Raw genomic sequence first — 18,501 nt, forward strand, 5'->3', positions numbered from 1 at the left:
AGTTCTTATCCCAAAAGCTGGGATCTTTGGGTTTGTCAAAGACTAGGTTGCTATATTTGTTGACTGTTTTATCCCTTGAACCTACTCTATTCCACTGATCAACTAATCTATTCCTTAGCCAATACCAAATAGTTTTTGGTAACTGCTGCTCTATAATATAATTTTAGATCTGGTACAGCTAAGCCACCATCATTTTGATTTTTTCATTAATTCCCTTGAAATTCTTGACCTTTTGTTTTCCATATGAACTTTGTTGTTATTTTTTCAGGTCATTAAAATAGTTTTTGGGAGTCTGATTGGTATAGGCGCTAAATAAATAGATTAGTTTAGGTAATATTGTCATCTTTATTATATTTGCTCGCCCTATCCAAGAGCATTTAATATTTTACCAATTGGTTAGATCAGACTTAATTTGTGTGAAAAGTGGTCTGTAATTTTGCTCATAAAGTTTCTGATTTTCCCTTGGCAGATAGATTCCTAAATATTTTATATTATCAGTAGTTACTTTAAATGGAATTTCTCTTTGTAACTCTGACTGTTGGATTTTGTTAGTGATATATAAGAATGCTGATGGCTTATGTGGGTTTATTTTATAACCAGCAACTTTGCTAAAGTTGTGGATTATTTCTAATAACTTTTAGCAGAATCTCTGGGGTTCTCTAAGTATACCATCATGCCATCGGCAAAGAGTGATAATTTGGCTTCCTCATTGCCTGTTCTTATTCCTTTAATCTCTTTCTCAGCTCTTATTGCTATAGCTAGCGTTTCTAATACAATATTAAATAGTAAGGTGATAGTGGGCAACCTTGTTTCACTCCAGAACTTATTGGGAATGGTTGCAGTTTGTCTCCATTACATATGATGCTTACTGATGGTTTTAAATAGATGCTGCTGATTATTTTAAGGAAAAGTCCATTTATTCCTATACTCTCAAGTGTTTTTAATAGGAATGGATGTTGGATTTTATCAAATGCTTTTCTGCACATTGAGGATGATCATATGGTTTTTGTTAATTTGGTTATTAACATGGCCAATTATATTGATAGTTTTCCTAATATTGAACCAGCCCTGCATTCCTGGTATAAATCCTACTTGATCATAGTGTATTATCTTGGAGATGATTTTCTGTAGTCTTTTTGCTAATATCTTATTTAAGATTTTAGCATCAATATTCGTTAGGGAGATTGGTCTATAATTTTCTTTCTCTGTTTTCAGCCTACCTGGTTTAGGTATCAGTACCATGTCTGTGTCATAGAAGGAATTTGGTAGGACTCCTTCATTCCCTATTTTATCAAATAATTTATATAGCATTGAGGCCAATTGTTCTTTAAATGTTTGGTAAAATTCACATGTAAATCCATCTGGTCCTGGGGATTTTTTCTTAGGGAGTTGTTTAATTGCCTGTTCTATTTCTTTTTCTGAAATGGGACTATTCAAGCAATTTACTTCCTCCTCTGTTAGTCTGGGAAGTCTATATTTTTGGAGGTAGTCATCCATTTCATTTAGGTTATCAAATTTATTGGCATAAAGTTGAGCAAAATAACTCCTTATTATTTCTCTAATTTCCTCTTCCTTGGTGGAAAGTTCTCCCTTTTCATTTTTAAGACTACTAATTTCATTTTCCTCCCTCCTTTTTCTAATCAGATTTACCAAAGGATTATCTATTTTATTGGCTTTTTCACAGAACCAACTCTTAGTTTAATTAATTAGTTCAATAGATTTTTTACTTTCAATATTTTAATTTCTCCTTTTAATTTTAGAATTTCAAATTTAGTATTTGATTGGGGGTTTTAATTTGGTCTTTTTAGTTTTTTTAGTTTGCAAGCCAATTCATTAATCTTTTCTTTCTCTGTTTTATTCAAGTAAGCCTCTAAGGATATAAAATTCCCTCTTATTACTGCTTTGGCTGCATCCCACAAATTTTGGTATGATGTCTCATCATTGTCATTATCTTGAGTGAAATTATTAATTGTATCTATAATTTGCTGCTTCACCCAATCATTCTTTAAGATGAGATTGTTTAGTTTCCAATTACTTTTTGGTCTATTTCCCCCTAATTTTTTTGTTGAATGTAGTTTTTATTGCATCATGATCTGAAAGAAAGCATTTACTATTTCTGCTTTCTTGCATTTAATTTTGAGGTCTTTATGTCCTAATATATGGTCAATTTTTGAATAGGTTCCATGAACTGCTGAGAAGAAAGTATATTCCCTTCTATCTCCATTCAATTTTCTCCAAAGATCCAACATACCTAATTTTTCTAATATTCTGTTTACTTCTTTAATTTCTTTCTTATTTGTTTTGTGGTTTGATTTGTCTAATTCTGAGAGTGCAAGGTTGAGGATCTCCTACTATTACAGTTTTGTTGTCTATTTCTTCTTGCAACTCTCTTAACTTCTCCTTTAGGAAGCTGAGGTGCCATACCACTTGGTGCATATATGTTTAATATTGATATTGCTTGTTGTTTAGCTGCCCTTTAGCAGGATGTAGTTTCCTTCCTTATCTCTTTTAATTAGATCAATTTTACTTTTGCTTGATCTGAGATAAGGATAGGCTACCCTCTTTTTGACTTCACCTGAAGCATAATAGATTTTGCTCCAGCCTTTTACCTTTACTCTATATGTATCCCCCTGCTTTAAATGTGTTTCTTGTAAACAACATATTGTAGGGTTCTGACTTTGATCCAGTCTGCTATCTGCCTCCTCTTTATGGGGAGTTCATCCCATTCACATTTACGAGTTAGAATTACTAAATCTGTATTTCCTGCCATCCTAATAACCCCAGATTGTGCTTTACTTATTCTTGCCTCCCCAACCCTCTTTCCCCTTTTAAACTTAATGTCCCCTCTTGTATCACGATACTTATCCTCTTTATAATCCCTCCCTCCCCCTTTGAGTCTTTCCCCTTCCTTCCCTTATTACTCTTTTTCTTTTCCTTTTCCTCTCCCCGTTTTTAATGAGCGAGAGAGAATTTTCTCTAAAACAAATGTCAATTATTTTTCCTTTGAGCCAACTCTGATGAGAGTAAGATTCACATATGTTCCTCCCCTCTCTAAATTCCCTCAGATATGATAAGTTTCCTTAGCCTCTTTGTGGGATGTGGTTTCCCTCTTTTTATCCCTCCTTCCCACCTTATTCTGCCATCATCCTTTTCCATATCTACTTCCCTTTTTTATGTTATATCAGTACTATCAAATTTTACATGTATTTTTTTGTATATCCACAACAGAAATACAATTCTCAAGAGTTATTTTTACCTTTTCTGCATCTCTTGAGTTCTATTCTTGGAGATCAAATTTTTTGTTTAATTCTGGTTTTCTTCAGAAACAAATGGAATTCATTTGTTTCATTAAAGTCCATCTTCTTCCCTGAAGAAAATGCTCCAGCTTAGCTGGGTAGTTTATTCTTGGCTGCATCCAAGTTCTTGTGCCTTTCGAATATCATATTCAGGCCCTTCTTTCCTTTAATGTAGAGGCAGCCAGATCCTGGGTGATCCTTATTGTGGCACCTCAGTATTTAAATGGTTTTTTGGCTGCTTGTAAAATTTTTTCCTTTATCTGATAGTTCTGAAATTTTGCCACAATATTCCTTGGTGTTTTTATTTTAAGGTTTCTTTCAGAAGGTGTTCGATGAATTCTTTCAATGCCTATTTTACCTTCTGATTCTATTACATCTGGGCAGTTCTCTTTGATGATTTCTTGTAAAATAGTATCTAGGCTCTTATTTTCATCATAGTTTTGGAAGTCCAATAATCCTCAGATTATCTCTCCTAGATCTATTTTCCAAGTCTGTCATTTTAGAAGTAGATAATTCATGGTTTTTCAGTTTGTCATTTTTTGGTTTTGCTTGACTGATTCTTGCTGTCTCAATGCATCATTAGTTTCAATTTGTTCAGTTCTAATTTTTAAAATTATTTTCTTCATTAGCTTTTTTACTTCTTTCTGTATATGTCCAATTGAGTTTTTAGATGTATTGTTTTGGTCTGTGGAATTTTTTTCCATTTCACTAATTTTTTTTTTTAGTGAATTATTTTCTTTTTCAATTCTCGATCCTACTTTCTTGCGTGTTCTTTGTCTTTTTCAATTCACGGATCCTACTTTCTAGTGAATTCTTTATTTTTTCCAATTCACAATTCTTACTTTCCTGTGATTTTTTTATTTTTTCCAATTCACCAATTTGCACTTCCTGGGAATTTTTTATCTTTTCCAATTCGTATTTCAGGAAGTTGTTGCTCTCTTGTAAGGCTTCTCTTCCTTTCCCCATTTATCTTCTAACTCTCTTTTGAGACTTTTAATGGTCTCTTCTATAGAAGCTATTATGTAAAGGAGGACAGTCTGATGCATTTTGCTGTTTGAGGGTCTCTTCAGGTTTGCTGACCTGCTCTTTTTCTGCATAGAAGCTGTCGATTGTTCTTTTCATCTTTTATTCATGTTTTAAAAGCCTTTAGGGTAGGCTCTCCTAGGCAAGGGGTTACCAGCTTCCTCTGCAGAGCAGGGAAAGATTAAGGATTTCCGCTCCGAGGTATGGGATGCTCTGGGTGAGAGTTTTCCCTTCCCCCAACAGGAAGTGGATTCAGCACTGGCCGAGCTATCAAACGGCTTAGTAGGGCTGAGTGGATTACTCCGATTGCCCTAGGCTAGAGACTAGAGTGGTGAAGTGTCACTGCCCCAGGCGGAGCCTCTTGTGGGACTGTGAGTGTTAGCAGCTGAGCGCAGACCGCAGACCGCCTGGAACTCTGCCCAGTGTCTCTGCCCAATGCCAAATCGGCCCTGGAAAAGCTCTATGGCCCCAAGCCGAGCTCCCCACTGTGCAGATTGGAGGCTAACCCGGGCTGCGTCCTCCTGCCGTGCAGGATCACAACTGCCCCAAGGAAAAGCCCTTACTGCGGGTTGGGGCTGCGCGCTTGTGCTGAAATCTGTGCTTTCACCCTCGGTTTGAGACTCTCCTCGGAACCTAATTTCTCTCCCAGTCTGCGCTGATCTCCCCCCTGGCCCCGTAACCAACCTTTTTTGGCGAGACTGCAGATTTTCTTTGGCAGGTGAGTTGTTCTACTTCTTATCTTTCCGAATTGTAGCAGTCAAGACTATTTTTGAGGCTCGATATAATATTGGTAACGAGGGTAAGAGAAGAGCTTAGAAAGTCGCGTGTGTCTTCTCCGCCATCTTGGCTCCGCCCCCCCACTTCTGCTTTTTAAAGAGTTTTTCTCTTCAGTGGATTTTTGTACCTCTTTTCCATTTGGCCTATTCTAAGGTATTTTTCTTCAGTAGTGTTTTATACTTTCTTTATCAAGCTGTTTTTTCTTTTTAAAAATTATTTTCTTGCACTACTCTCATGTCTTTTCCCAATTTTTCCTTCACCTATCTTATTTGAGTTTTAAAATCCTTAATATGCTCTTCTAAGAATTCTTTTTGGGCCTAAAACTAATTCACATTTTGTTTCCCTGAAGCTTTGGATGTAGCAGTCTTAACTTTGTTATCTTCATCTGAGTGTGTGTTTTGATCTTCCCTGTCACTATAGTAACTTTCTATGGTTAGATTTTTTTAAATTGTTATTTGCTTTTTTTTCCAGCCCCTTTCTTGATTTGATATTAAAGATGGACTTTATTCACATGCTTTAGATTTTTTGTACAGCTGTTTTCAGAGTGAGTTCTGGAGTTCTATAAGTTTTCATTTCTTGCAAGATGGTATGATATTTGGAAAGGTGTGTTTTCTATACTTTTGGCCCATGTTCTGGTCTGTGAGTTATCACAAGTATTCTTTTCTGAAATGGAAAAAATAACCAGGGTCCCTATTTCCCTGAAGTCACAAGTTCTGGTGTGCTCTTCCTTGCCACAAGCTTCTCCTTGCTCTGGGACTGCCCAGGACTTCAGCTTACAACCACGTATGGGCATCATACAGTCTTGAACCCACTGCTGGCAAAGGAATCCCTATAATCTCCTTCTGACCAGTTGTCCAGCCCTCTTACTATCTATAGGCTGAGAGCTCTAGAAGCTGCCACTTCTTTTTCAGTTGTTCCCAAGGCCTGCTGGATGCTTGTCTTGCCTGGATATTTCCTGAGCTGAACTGTGTTCCACTCTCACTCCAGTGTAACAGTTTCCTGCCATCCTTCTCAGTTATCTTGGGTTGAAAAATTGTTTCGCTTCATCTTTTTGTTGGTTCTGCTACTCCAGCATTGATTTTGAGGCCTTTTTTTTCCTTTATTTTTTTTAAACAGGCAATTGGGGTTAAGTGACTTGCACACTTAAGTCACACAGCCAGGACGTGTTAAGTGTCTAAGGCCAGATTTGAACTCAGGGTCCTCTTGACTTCAGGGCTTGTGCTCTATCCACTGAACCATCTGGCTGCCTTTTTTTTCCCAAAAGATGTTTGGAGAGAAATTTGGAAATGCTCTGATGAGTCCTTGCTTTTTTCTGCTATCCTACCAAAGACCTTCACATGCTACAGCTTGTTGGTCATAGCTGATGAAGGTGTTTACCAAAGATGGCCTAGAGTCTAAAAGCAGAGGTGCTAGTCCTCTCTGACAGACCCCCACTCCCACCCTACCTATACTAGCTGCATTGGAAGTATTATGTGTATGTGTATATGGATAGTACATATGTGTGCATCTCAGAAGCAGGAACTGACCTCAGGTATTCTTGATTATGAAGCCAAATCTTTATTCACTATATCATGCTGCCTCTTAAGATATATTCTATTTTGGAATTTTAAAAAATAGCCTATATTTTGACACCCATGGATCTGAGATTTTATCAGTCTGTGCTTATTCTTTCCCCTGGTGCAGATCACAGGCCATCTGTGAGTCTTGCTCCCATATCATTTTTGCTCATATACTCTTTGTATGGCCTCATTAGAGCACTTTGACTGGAGCTCTTTCTCAGTCTTTGAATTTTTTAGCTCTCAGTGATATTTAGAAAGGATTGTTGGAGTGCAACACCAACTTGTCTATCTGTTTTGTTTTGTTTTGTTGTTTGGTCCGCCCAATGTTCTTTGAGTCACTCTGAGAATCCTAGGATTTAGATCTAGAAGAAACCCTAGAAGTCATTTGTTTATAAATAAGGGTTTCATCAATATTTAATACATGCCACATATTGTGCTGTGTATTAGTATCCAGCCATCATTTGGCCCTTAAGCAGCTCCTATAAGTTAATTATGTTGTACATATTCATTTGGAACTTCAAAATGCTAAATATTTGCTCTGTGTTCTTTTGTAGGCGTTATAAAAACTCATAATCTCTATTTTCAAGAATCTGAACCTGTAGAAGCCGTTTTTGCAAAGCATATGTGTGCTAATGTATTGAAAGTTCAGTCAAGGTAATTAAGGCCTCAGTCTCTCTGTCTTATTTTCTGTTAGCCTCTGCCTCTCCATTTTTAACTCTCATATACTCAAAAGGCCTTAGGTCCCACATTAAAAATTCATAACCTACAATTTCCAAATCTGTTATAATTTCTGAAAATATAGTGAGTGGTTTAGAGACATCAGACCAAGAGGATTTAAAGAATATGCCTTGAGAATGATAATTTAAGAGCTTCCTAATTTTAGAATTACTGAACCTTTTGGTGGAAAATATTTTAAAGTTATCCCTTCTGTGTGGGTTTGTATAGAACGTCAATTACATCCCAATTGGGGGGGGGGGGAAATCTAATAAAATATTCCTCTTATTTGAAGCCTTCTAATTACATAACTCTTTGGGTTTAATTAAAGTAGATTTTAAAAATCACATTTGCCATATGATTTTGGGAGAAATGCTTAATCTTACAGTTTCTCAATTTTCTGTTGGTTGAAGTGAGTGATGCAAATTTGTTTTCAACATAGGATTATTTTTTTGGGGGGGAGGACTAGATGGCTACTGAGGTTGCTTTTATTTTCAGATTATGTGAATCTACATCAAATTTTCCAGTCAAAATAATCTATCATTAAAAGTTAATTACCAGGGAAAAAATTATGGAAAGAAGGTAGAATAGATTAGAAAATTTTTGATTCTCCAAATATCTTCCACAAAAAAAAAGACTGAACATAACCTTGGGGGGAACAAAAAGCAGTAGAAATAAACAAAAGTCAAGTAAAACTGTTGTCCTCCCAAGACCACCTGAGAAGACCCCAGGAAAGACCCAGTCTCCAAAAGAGGAGGTTTGGCCAGAGTGAAGTACAAACACCTCCGGGTAAATTCACTGAATCAACAAACTGCAAATTCTGGGGGCAGCTAAGTCAGATGACTTCTGAGAAGGAGCAGCCTCAGCTTCAGCCTCAGCCTCAGCCTCAGCCTCAGGAACTTTTATGTTAGACAATGTAGGAGAGTGCCAGGAGAAAAAAAAAGAATTTAAGAATTCAAGAAAATCAAGAATTATGAAACAAAAAGTCAGTCAATTGGAAAAAGAGATCACAAAACTTAAGGAAGAAAATTACTTCTTGAAAACTAGAATTAAGCAAGAATTGAAACTAATGACTTATAAAACATCAAGAAATTACAAAACAAAATCAAAAGAATAAAAAAATAGAAGAGAATGTGAAACACCTCATCAGAAAAACAACTGATCTGAAGAAGACATCAAGGAGAAACAATATAAAATTCGTTAGACTACCTGAAAATTACAATTAAAAAAAAAAAGAATCTTGAGACAATATTACAAGAAACTATTAAGGAAAATTAGAAATTCTAGAACAAGAGGGTAGAGTAGAAATAGAAAAAATCCATGGTGGATTCCATGAAAATTATAGCCAAGTTTCAGACTTCCCAGGCTAATGTGAAAATATTACAAGCAACAAGAAAAAAAAAATTTAAATAATGCAGAGCTACAATTAGAATCACACATGACCTAGCAGCTTTTATATTAAAAGACTGTATATCTTGAAACACTATATTTCAGAGATCAAAAAAGCAGGGATTGTGACCAAAAATAAATTATGTGGTAAATTGAATACAATTATCCTTCTATATTGCAGTGTTAGAGATATAGTACCACAGATCTGAAAAAAACATTTTTTTAATTAAAGCTTTTTATTTTTAAAACATATGCACAGGTAATTTTTCAACATTGATCCTTGTATAGACTTGTGTTCCAAATTTTCCCCTCCTTCCCCCATCCCCTCCCCTAAATGATAAGCAATCCAATATATATTATACACATTAAATCCAATATATGTAAACATATTTATATAATTATCTTGCTGCACAAGAAAAATCAGATCAAAAAGGAAAGAAAATGAATAAGAAAACAAAATTCAAGTGAACAACAACAAAAAGAGTGAGAATGTTATGTTGTGATCCACACTCAGTTCCCACAGTTCTCTCTCTGGATGTAGCTGGCTCTCTTCATCACAAGATCATTGAAACTGGCCTCAATCATCCCATTGTTGGAAAGAATCACATCCATCAGAACTGATCATTCTACAATATTATTGCTGCCATGTACAATGATCTCCTGATTTTGCTCATTTTACTTAGCATCAGTTCATATAAATTTCTCCAGGCCTCTCTAAAATCATCTTGTGGATCATTTCTTATAGAATAATAGTATTGGAATATTATTAATTTAACATTATTATTAATTAATAACACTGAAAATTTTTAACTCTCCCTGAGTACCAGGAAAGTGAATTTTTTTCTTCTTTTATGGGGGTGTTTACAGTACTTTATTGTAAAATTTGGGTCAAGTATTTGGTTCTAGAAACTTACTCTTATCAGATATAGGCCAAAGAGGGAACAACACATACATCTAGAAAAGTATAAAAGTCCCCTAAATTTCTAAATAAATAAGAGGGTGAGGGAATAGGATAAGAGCAGAGGTTAGAAGGGTATGTAGAATTAGGTCAGAGATAGGAGGATTGGACAAGGGAAGGATTCATAGAGGGGTGGTAGATTAAGGAATAGGAAGGTAAGGGGAAAGTATCAGGGAGGCATTTTTTAAAAGGAGTATGAGGGTGAAGGAAAAGGACAAAGCAGGGATTAATGTAATTAGGAGTAAATTACATTGTTGAGGTGGGGAGGGTAAATAGTATGAGAAGGATAAATAGTGAAGGAAAATAGGATGGAGGGAAATAAACAACTAGTAATTATAACTTTGAATGTGAATGGGATGAATTCACCCATAAACAGGAAATGGATAGCAGAATAGATTAATAATAAGAATTGATAATATGTTGTTTACAAGAAATGCAATTGAAAATGAGAGATACACATAGAGTTAAAATAAAGGGCTGGAGTGGAATTTATTGTGCTTCATATGATATTTTTAAAACTCCTAGCAACAGGTAAAGCAATCATGAAATCAGACCAAGTTGAAATTAAAATAGATTTAATTAAAATAGGTAGAGAAACTATACTTGTGTCACTAGTATTATTCAGTATTGTTTTAGAAATGTTTGCATTAGCAATAAGAAAAGAAAAAGAAATTAGAATGAAATATAAGATTAAAAATTATCCCTTTTTTGTAAATGATATTATATCATCTACATACATACATACATACATCTACCAAATATATCATATTTGGAAATGTAGAGGGCTGAAACTCTTGAGTCATTGCACTGAAGTTGGTTCAAGCACTTAGGGCTAATTACTGATTGGACAATACTCTATGGTCATGTGCTTGGGGAATGGCCCTTCCCACTATCCTGTGCTGGCTCAATAATTGGTGTATACAGAGAATTGTAGGAGGAACTAGGGGATGGAGTAAGATTAGCTAGAGTCACTTTTGGCAGTGGACGAGACAGAAGGAGCTTGTGGAGATCCTGCTTCCATCCCCTTCACTTCTACCCCTAAAGACCAAGAATAAAGACTAAGGACTTTTGCTTATCCTGACTCCAGCTGATTCTAAGGCATCCTGGGTGCTTATGCGGTCAACACAGGAAATATATTAAAGATTCAGCTAGTTGAAATGATAATTTCAGCACAGTAATAGAATATAAATCATTAGTTTTTTTTTAATATAACACCATCAAAATCTTAAAAGAAAAGATAGTAAGAGATACTCTGTTTAAAATAGTTTTAGATAGTATGAAATATCTAGGAGTACACCCATCTAAATAGACCCAGGAACTTACTTTAAAACAATCTTGGGACAGCTAGGTGGTACAGTGGATAAGAGCATCAGCCCTCAAGTCAGGAGAACCTGGGTTCAAATCTGGTCTCAGATAGTTAACACTTCCTAGCTGTGTTACCCTGGGCAAGTCACTTAATCCCAGTTGCCTCAGCCAAAAAAAAACAAAAAAACAAAACCCAGTTTTTATGCAAATAAAATCAAATATAAATAATTGGAGAAATATTAATTGTTCGTGGATAAACAAAGTCAATATAATAAAAATGACAATTTAATCTAATTCATTTATTCAATGCCATCCCAATTAAATTATCAAAATTTATTTTGCTGAATTAAAAAAAAAACAAGATTTATTTGGAAGAACAAAAGTTAAGAATTTCAATGGAACTAATGAAAATAAATGTAAAGGACAGAGCTTTTGCAGTACCAGATTTTAAACTATTTTATAAAACAGTGATTGTCAAAATTATCTAGTACTGGCTAAGAAATAGATTAGTAAAACCAAATAGATAAACAAAACACAGCAGTAAATGATAAAGCAAGCTTGTATCTAACAAATTTAACAATTTAAGTTTTGGGGATAAGAATTCATTATTTGGTAAAAAATTGCAAAGAAAACTGCAAAGCAATCTGACAGAAAATGGGCATAGACCAATATTTTTTTTAATTAAAAAATTTTTATTGAGGCTTTTTATTTTTAAAACATTTACAAGGATAATTTTTCAACACTGTCCCTTGCAAAATCTTTTTTTTTCCAATTTCCCCCATCTCCTACCCACCCCACCCCCTGGATGGCAAATAATCGAATATATGTTACATGATAAAAATACATGTAAATCCAATATAGGTATACATATTTATACAATTATCTTGTTGCACAAGAAAAATCAGATCAAAAAGGAAAAAAATGACTAAGAAAATAAAATTCAAGCAAACAACAACAAAAGAAGTGACAAGGCTATGTCACGATCCAAATTCAGTTCCCACAGTCCTCTCTATGAGTATATAGCTGGCTCTTATCATCACAAGATCACTGGAACTGGGCCTGAATCATTTCTTTGTTGAGAAGAGCCATGTCTGTCAGAATTGATCATTATATAATCTTGCTGTTGCCGTGTATAATGATCTCCCGGTTCTGCTCACTTCATTTAGCATCAGTTCATGTCAGTCTCTCCAGGCCTCTCTGAAATCATCCTGCTGATCATTTCTTATAGAAAAATAATATTCCACAACCTTCATATACCATAACTTATTCAACCATTCTCCAACTGATGGGCATCCACTCAATTTCCAGTTTCTTGCCACTACAAAAAAGGGCTGCCACAAGGGTCCCTTTCCCTTCTTTAAGATCTCTGGGATTTAAGTCTTTGTAGAAAGTAAAAACACTGGTGGATCAAAGGCTATGCATTGTACGATAACCCTTTGAGCATAGTTCCAAGTTGCTCTCCACCAGTCATTCCACCAATAATGTATTAGTGTCCCCGTTTTCCACATCGCCTTGAACATTCTTCATAATCTTTTCCTGTCATGTTAGCCATTCTGAGAGATGTATAGTGATATCTCAGAGTTGTCTTAATTTGCATTTTTGTGATGAATAGTGATTTAGAGCACCTTTTATATGACTAGAAATGGTTTTAATTTCTTCATCTGAAAATTCTTCACATCCTTTGACCATTTATTAATTGGAGTATGGCTTGAATTGTTATAAATTTGAGTTAATTCTCTATATATTTTAGAAATGAGGCCTTTATCAGAACCCTTGAATGTAGAACTGCTTTCCTAGGGTACTGCTTCCCTTCCAATATTGTCTGCATTAGTTTAGTTTGTTCAAAAACTTTTTAACTTAATATAATATAATACAATTATCTATTTTATATTCAATAATTAGCTCTACTTCTTCTTTGGTCACAGATTCCTTCCTTCTCCACAGATCTGGGAGGTAAACTATCCTATGTTCTTCTAATTTGCTTATAACATCACTCTTTATGTCTAAATCATGAACCCATTTCGACTTTATCTTGGTATATGGTGTAAGGTGTGGTAGACCATTATCTTAAAACATTTATCAAAACAAGGTCAAAAAGGATATATGATCTAGATATAAAGGGAGATATCTCAAAAAAATGAGAACATGCAACTATTACCTTTCAAATTTATGGAAAAGTTTACAATTTATTTGTAAACAAGAAATAGCATTGTGGATTGTAAAATGAATACTTTAAAATTAAATTAAAAGGAGTTTGTACAAATAAAACCAATGTTGCTAAGTAAATAGTATGAAATGAAAATTCATGGTTTTATATTAAATTCTCTATGTTGTACTGTGTACATGGGAATATTCTTTTTTTTCATCTTTTGAATTTTTTTTGTATTTTTTTGTATTGAAATTCAAAATGAATAAAAAATGAAAAAAAAATCACCTTTTACCTTATTTTATAGAAAAATGGCCAGAATTTTTTCTCTTGGGTATTCTTCATCTATTCATTAATTAAGCTCATATCAAGTGCTTCCAACATACCAAGCCCTGTGCTAAGTGTCAAGGATTACAAAGCCAAAAAATCCTGTATTTTCCAGAAACTTACTTAATATGGCAGGAAAATACTGTGTACACAAATAAGCATCTACAAAATATGGACAAAGTCATACACAGTGATTCAGATGAGTGAAGACAAGATATCTAAAAACAGGGTGGGTTAAAGACAAAGCTTTATGCATTTCTACTAGATAAAAATTTTAGTAATGTCAAGAATGAAATGAAAATTATGGATAAATGATACAAAGATGGGAATGCATTTGACAAATGTATATATGCTTAATATTATTCCAAGATTTTAGGATGTTGAAAAAGGAGCATAGAGAGTTGTCCAACCTCCTTATTACAGCTGAGGAAACCAGGGTCCCAAGGGGTGAGTAGCCCTGCTTTGCCAACAATTGTAGGAGAGTTGGACCGAGAACATAAGGACTAGAACACAGATTTCCAGCCCAGCTGCTGCACTATACTAGCCTATCATCGGGAGATGGTATAAGACCAATAATTTTAAAATCCTGTTATACATGTAATTCTTTTCCTGATAGTTTATTCTGGTGTTTTATTAAGGTATTCTGTGGGTTTAAAGTATTTTAAGTAATGACTTTTTGTTGTTTATGTGGTTTTCCATGAATAATGTAATTTTTTGAAATCACAATAAAATATACTAATTTAAAGGAGATAATAACTCACAGAGTCATTCTTTTATGGCGTGAAAATTTAAAGACCTTGAATCATAACAACTCATGTTGTAAGGTAAAGATTGAATAAACAGTGATGTAATTTCTTTGTTTGTTTTCCAACTAACTTTAATATCGTTCACTGTTCTTAGGTTGTTGGCTGAAATAATGGTTCATTTTCCATTGAATCAGGAAGAAATTACTTTAGCTGTGACACCACTGAAAGTTTGCTTTAAGAGCTATTTTGAGGATAAAACAGGTAAGAAGTTCCTTTTAATATGCTTTTATAGATAATTTTGAGACTAAACCAATTAAAAATTATCCAGTAGATTCAGAATTTTAAAAGTAATTTGATTGATATGTAAAAATCAGGTGTCGATTTTTGGAAAAGAAAGGAAAGGAAATTCAAATTGGAAATTAAATTGGGCACTGTTTTTAAGCTGATGTTGGGTCACTAGAAAGGAAACAAATTCAGTAGAAATGATTTTGGCAGTAGTGGGGGAAAGATTCAGTATGTTTTCTGTAACTTTTATGGCCCAAATAAAGCATTTTACTTTGCAAATAAACTTAAGTTTTCAAATCCCATTTTTTTTTCTTAAAGAAAGAAATAATTTTAGTCAAATTATAAGTCAAGTTATAAGAAACTTTCTAGATGGACTATGTGGAAAGGGAAAAAAAAAATGAAAGTACATAAAGACAGCTCTCCTAAAAAGGTTGCTAATAGGATAAAGGAGCTTAATAATGGTGTAATAGAATCAGGAATTTGGAGATATGAAGAAAATGAGTCACTATCTTTTCAGCACAACAGATGGATTTAAGCTTAACCAAGTCCCAACCTGGGATGATTACTCTGTTGTTGAAGAAAAGAACAAGCACAAAGGAAGAAACTATATTTGTTTTAAAATGAGAAATTAGTAGAACCAGGCTTCAATTGGCTGGCTCAGATTCAGTGCCTTTTTTTTGGTAGTGATTGAGAGGATTGGAAAATGAACACCAAGCTGGCAAGAATACTGCTTTCATTGCATAAGGCCACTTTGGAATAGGCCCAATGTTGCCAGTTGGGACCTGAATGCATGGCATTGCTGACAAAAATTTACCTAGTGTAAAGATCAAGGGGGTTGTGCCCTGTCTGCTGCCTCATTTCCTTAGCTCATGTCTTGACCCAAACATCATGGGATCACAGATACAGAGCTGAGAGGGATGGGACCCCTTCACTTGTCGAGAAGGGGATACAAGGCTCAGTCTTGCTCAAAGATATACAAGCTGTATAAAGGCCTGGAACTTTAACCCTGGGTCCTTTGACTCCAAATCTGGGACCTGTTTTCATTGTTCCACACTGCTTCTTGACTATGGAAAGTAACCCAAGTTCCTATTGGTTGTGTTAATATGTGTGTGTATGTATACATATATATATATATATATGTATGTGTGTATGTGTATGTGTATATAAGTATGTGTGTAGGTGTATATGTATATGTATGTGTGCATATATATATTAATATATGTATATATGTGGGTAGTATATGCATTTACATGTATTTTTTTTGACGGCGCACCTCTTTTTTTTAATTAAATTTTTTCAATTATTTTGATTTTCCTTCTCCCTATTGTCTTTCCGGGGTAAAGAAAAGGAAAAAGGAACTAGTAATTTCAACTTGTAGCTAGTGATTATTTTCCTGCAAAACAAATTTCTATATTGACCCTGTTGAAAAATGCATTTCTTATTCTTCGTGTTTAATCCCTCATCTTTCTGTCAGGAGGGGGATAACATTCATCACATTGAATTTCAAGAATTATGATTGATCATGGTTTAGATCAAAGTTTTTGAATCTTTTAAAATTTTATAATGTTGATATTATAATATAAATAATTTTCTAGTTCTGCTCATTTCATTTTGTATCAGTTTGTACAAGTCTTGCCAAATTTCTCAAAAAACTGTCGTCATTTCTTTCAGCACAATGATATTCCACTTCATTCAAATACCACCATTTATTCAGCCATTCCTGTATAGATAGGCATCCCCTAAATTTCCAGTTCTTTGCCATTACCAAAAAAACTCACAGCTCTACTTACTATGTAGGATTCTCATTCAAGTAAAAAAAATAATTAATTTAGAATTGTAAACTGTGATTTCTGACATTTTTTAGAAGAGTAAAAATGTTGCTAATTCCCATGTACATCTAACTGGCCATTAATGGTTAGTCAGTACAATTTCAGATCAAATAGGGATTTTAAAATGTAAGTTTACATTGCTTTTGTCATAGGCTCATAGGATTTTAGACCTAGAAAGGACCTCAGAGGTCATCTAGTACAATTCTCTCATTATAAACAAAGGAATTTTACCTTATTGAAAAGAAATTTATCCAGCAACACACAGGAGGAGAGTTTGGTATTGAACTTGGGTTTCCTGAGTCTTTTGTTGTAGGCATTTGAAACTTGATTTCTGAAAGACTCCACTTATAGGAACAAGTAAAGATCCCTTGCATTACTGTGTTGTTTAAAGGTGAGTGTGTATGTGGTGGGGGAAGAGGAGATTGTTTTTCTCTGCTCAAGATTACTTTGGTAATCAAAAACAGAAGATAGCCTCTTATAAAATATGTGTGGGGGAAGTATGGCTTTGAATTTGAAAACATACAATTGTTATTTTGACTAAATCTTCCTAACTTATCTAAGGTCTTGAAAGCACAAATCAAAATGTATCTTTACTTTAAAAAAAAAAAAGTTTCTCTTGTAAGGACTTAGTTGTTCTTAGATCAACTTAGAAAAGAACAATTATGTTTGAAGTAACAATTTCATTTCCTGACATGGAATTGTGCAGAATGTCTTAAAGTAAATAAATGTTGCTTGTGTAATTTAAATTGAATGTTTACAATGCATTGCAAAATTTTCATTGATTTAGTTTCCTTTATGGTTAAAAGACATTTGAATATATTGTATAGTTCACAAAATGAGATCCACAGAACTAGAAAGGAACTTACAGACCATCTAAGCAATATTTTGTCAATATTAGATCCTTAATGTTTATTAATAAAAATTATAATTAAAATATAAATTATATAATTACAAATTATATAGATTATAATAAAAATTATAATAAATGTCAGCTCTATTCTCTCATTTTACAGAGAAGAGAAAAGGCTCAGGGAGGTTAGCTGATTTGCCTAAAGTTACATAATACATAGTAAGACTGGGTTTGAGACCCTAAATCCAGTGCTTCTTTCCATGTTTACTGGTAGGTCTTTTGCCCTCCTAATAAAACTAGTTAGTCTTATGTGTTACAAATTGGCATTGACTATACCCTTATATTTGATGAATTTTTATTATACAGAAATATAAACTGCATTTACTCTTCTCATTCTGGTTCTTTGGGATTCTACAGTATCTTTCTAATGTAGTCCCTGCTAGTGGTCATCTCACAGAAGTCCTAGTTGCTATTAAAAGTAATTAAATCTTTTAGGAAGGTGTATTTACTAAAGTAAAATAGTTGGTATTTTTGAGATCCTTTGGTTACCCTCCACCTGGTATAACCTGTCTGCTGAATTGTTTATCGGATGTGCCTGCTGGGCATGCTACAGCTTCTTGGAGCCAAGATGAGAGTTATGTAGATCAGGTGGACACCAAAAGTAGAAACCAGTCCTGTAAAGGACTCACCCTAGAGGTATTGGTCTTTCCTGACCATTAGTGTCTGACCTGTGGCAGAGCATTCCAAACTCACATTGGTTTGATCAGCCACGATCAGATACACTGTGACTCCCACTCTAACATGGTGATGTCATTTTGATCCTCTTTAAGAATGAAGGACAATAACCAGCCAACCAATAGTTGGTGTAATTGGTATAACTATTCCCCTCCCAAGTCTGTGATTATACCACCAGTACAGAGTTCAGGGAAAAGTGGGTTCAAACTTGGCAAGCATAAATGGCACAGTAGTTCCTGGAAGTTCTTTTAATAGAATTCTCAAGATTTTCTCCTTGGGTATGGTGTATTTTTTCTGGAATCTGTTCCCAGTTTGCCTTTGGTCCCCTGTGCAGACTTTGTCAGAGTGGGTTCTGGGATGCTACTAGAATGCTGATGAGAAGATGAAAAAGTCTAAAAGTTCTGGCTTTCCAAAGCTTGCACCATCCTCTTTGGGCCAGGGTGGAAGGAGAGGAAGCAAAGACTGGAACTGCCATATTCTTGTCTTCCTTTCCATGTAGATCCTTTTCAGGAGTGGCTCTCTTTCCTCTCCACCATCAGGCACTGATATCTTGGACCCTCCG

General features: G+C 34.5%; 1 protein-coding gene across 2 annotated transcripts in view; it reads left to right on the forward strand.

The window, feature by feature from the left end:
- RAD9B (RAD9 checkpoint clamp component B) overlaps window positions 1-18,501 on the forward strand; it is a 54,378-nt gene that overhangs the window by 16,153 nt on the left and 19,724 nt on the right. For both annotated transcript variants that reach the window (XM_031948565.1, XM_031948566.1), the window contains 2 exons: window positions 7,210-7,309; window positions 14,395-14,501. In XM_031948565.1, coding sequence (XP_031804425.1) covers window positions 7,210-7,309; window positions 14,395-14,501 — 207 coding nt within the window. The remainder of the gene's footprint in view (window positions 1-7,209; window positions 7,310-14,394; window positions 14,502-18,501) is intronic.

This window comes from Sarcophilus harrisii, chromosome 1 (assembly GCF_902635505.1).
Source record: "Sarcophilus harrisii chromosome 1, mSarHar1.11, whole genome shotgun sequence".
In the NCBI taxonomy this organism is placed as follows: Eukaryota; Metazoa; Chordata; class Mammalia; order Dasyuromorphia; family Dasyuridae; genus Sarcophilus; species Sarcophilus harrisii.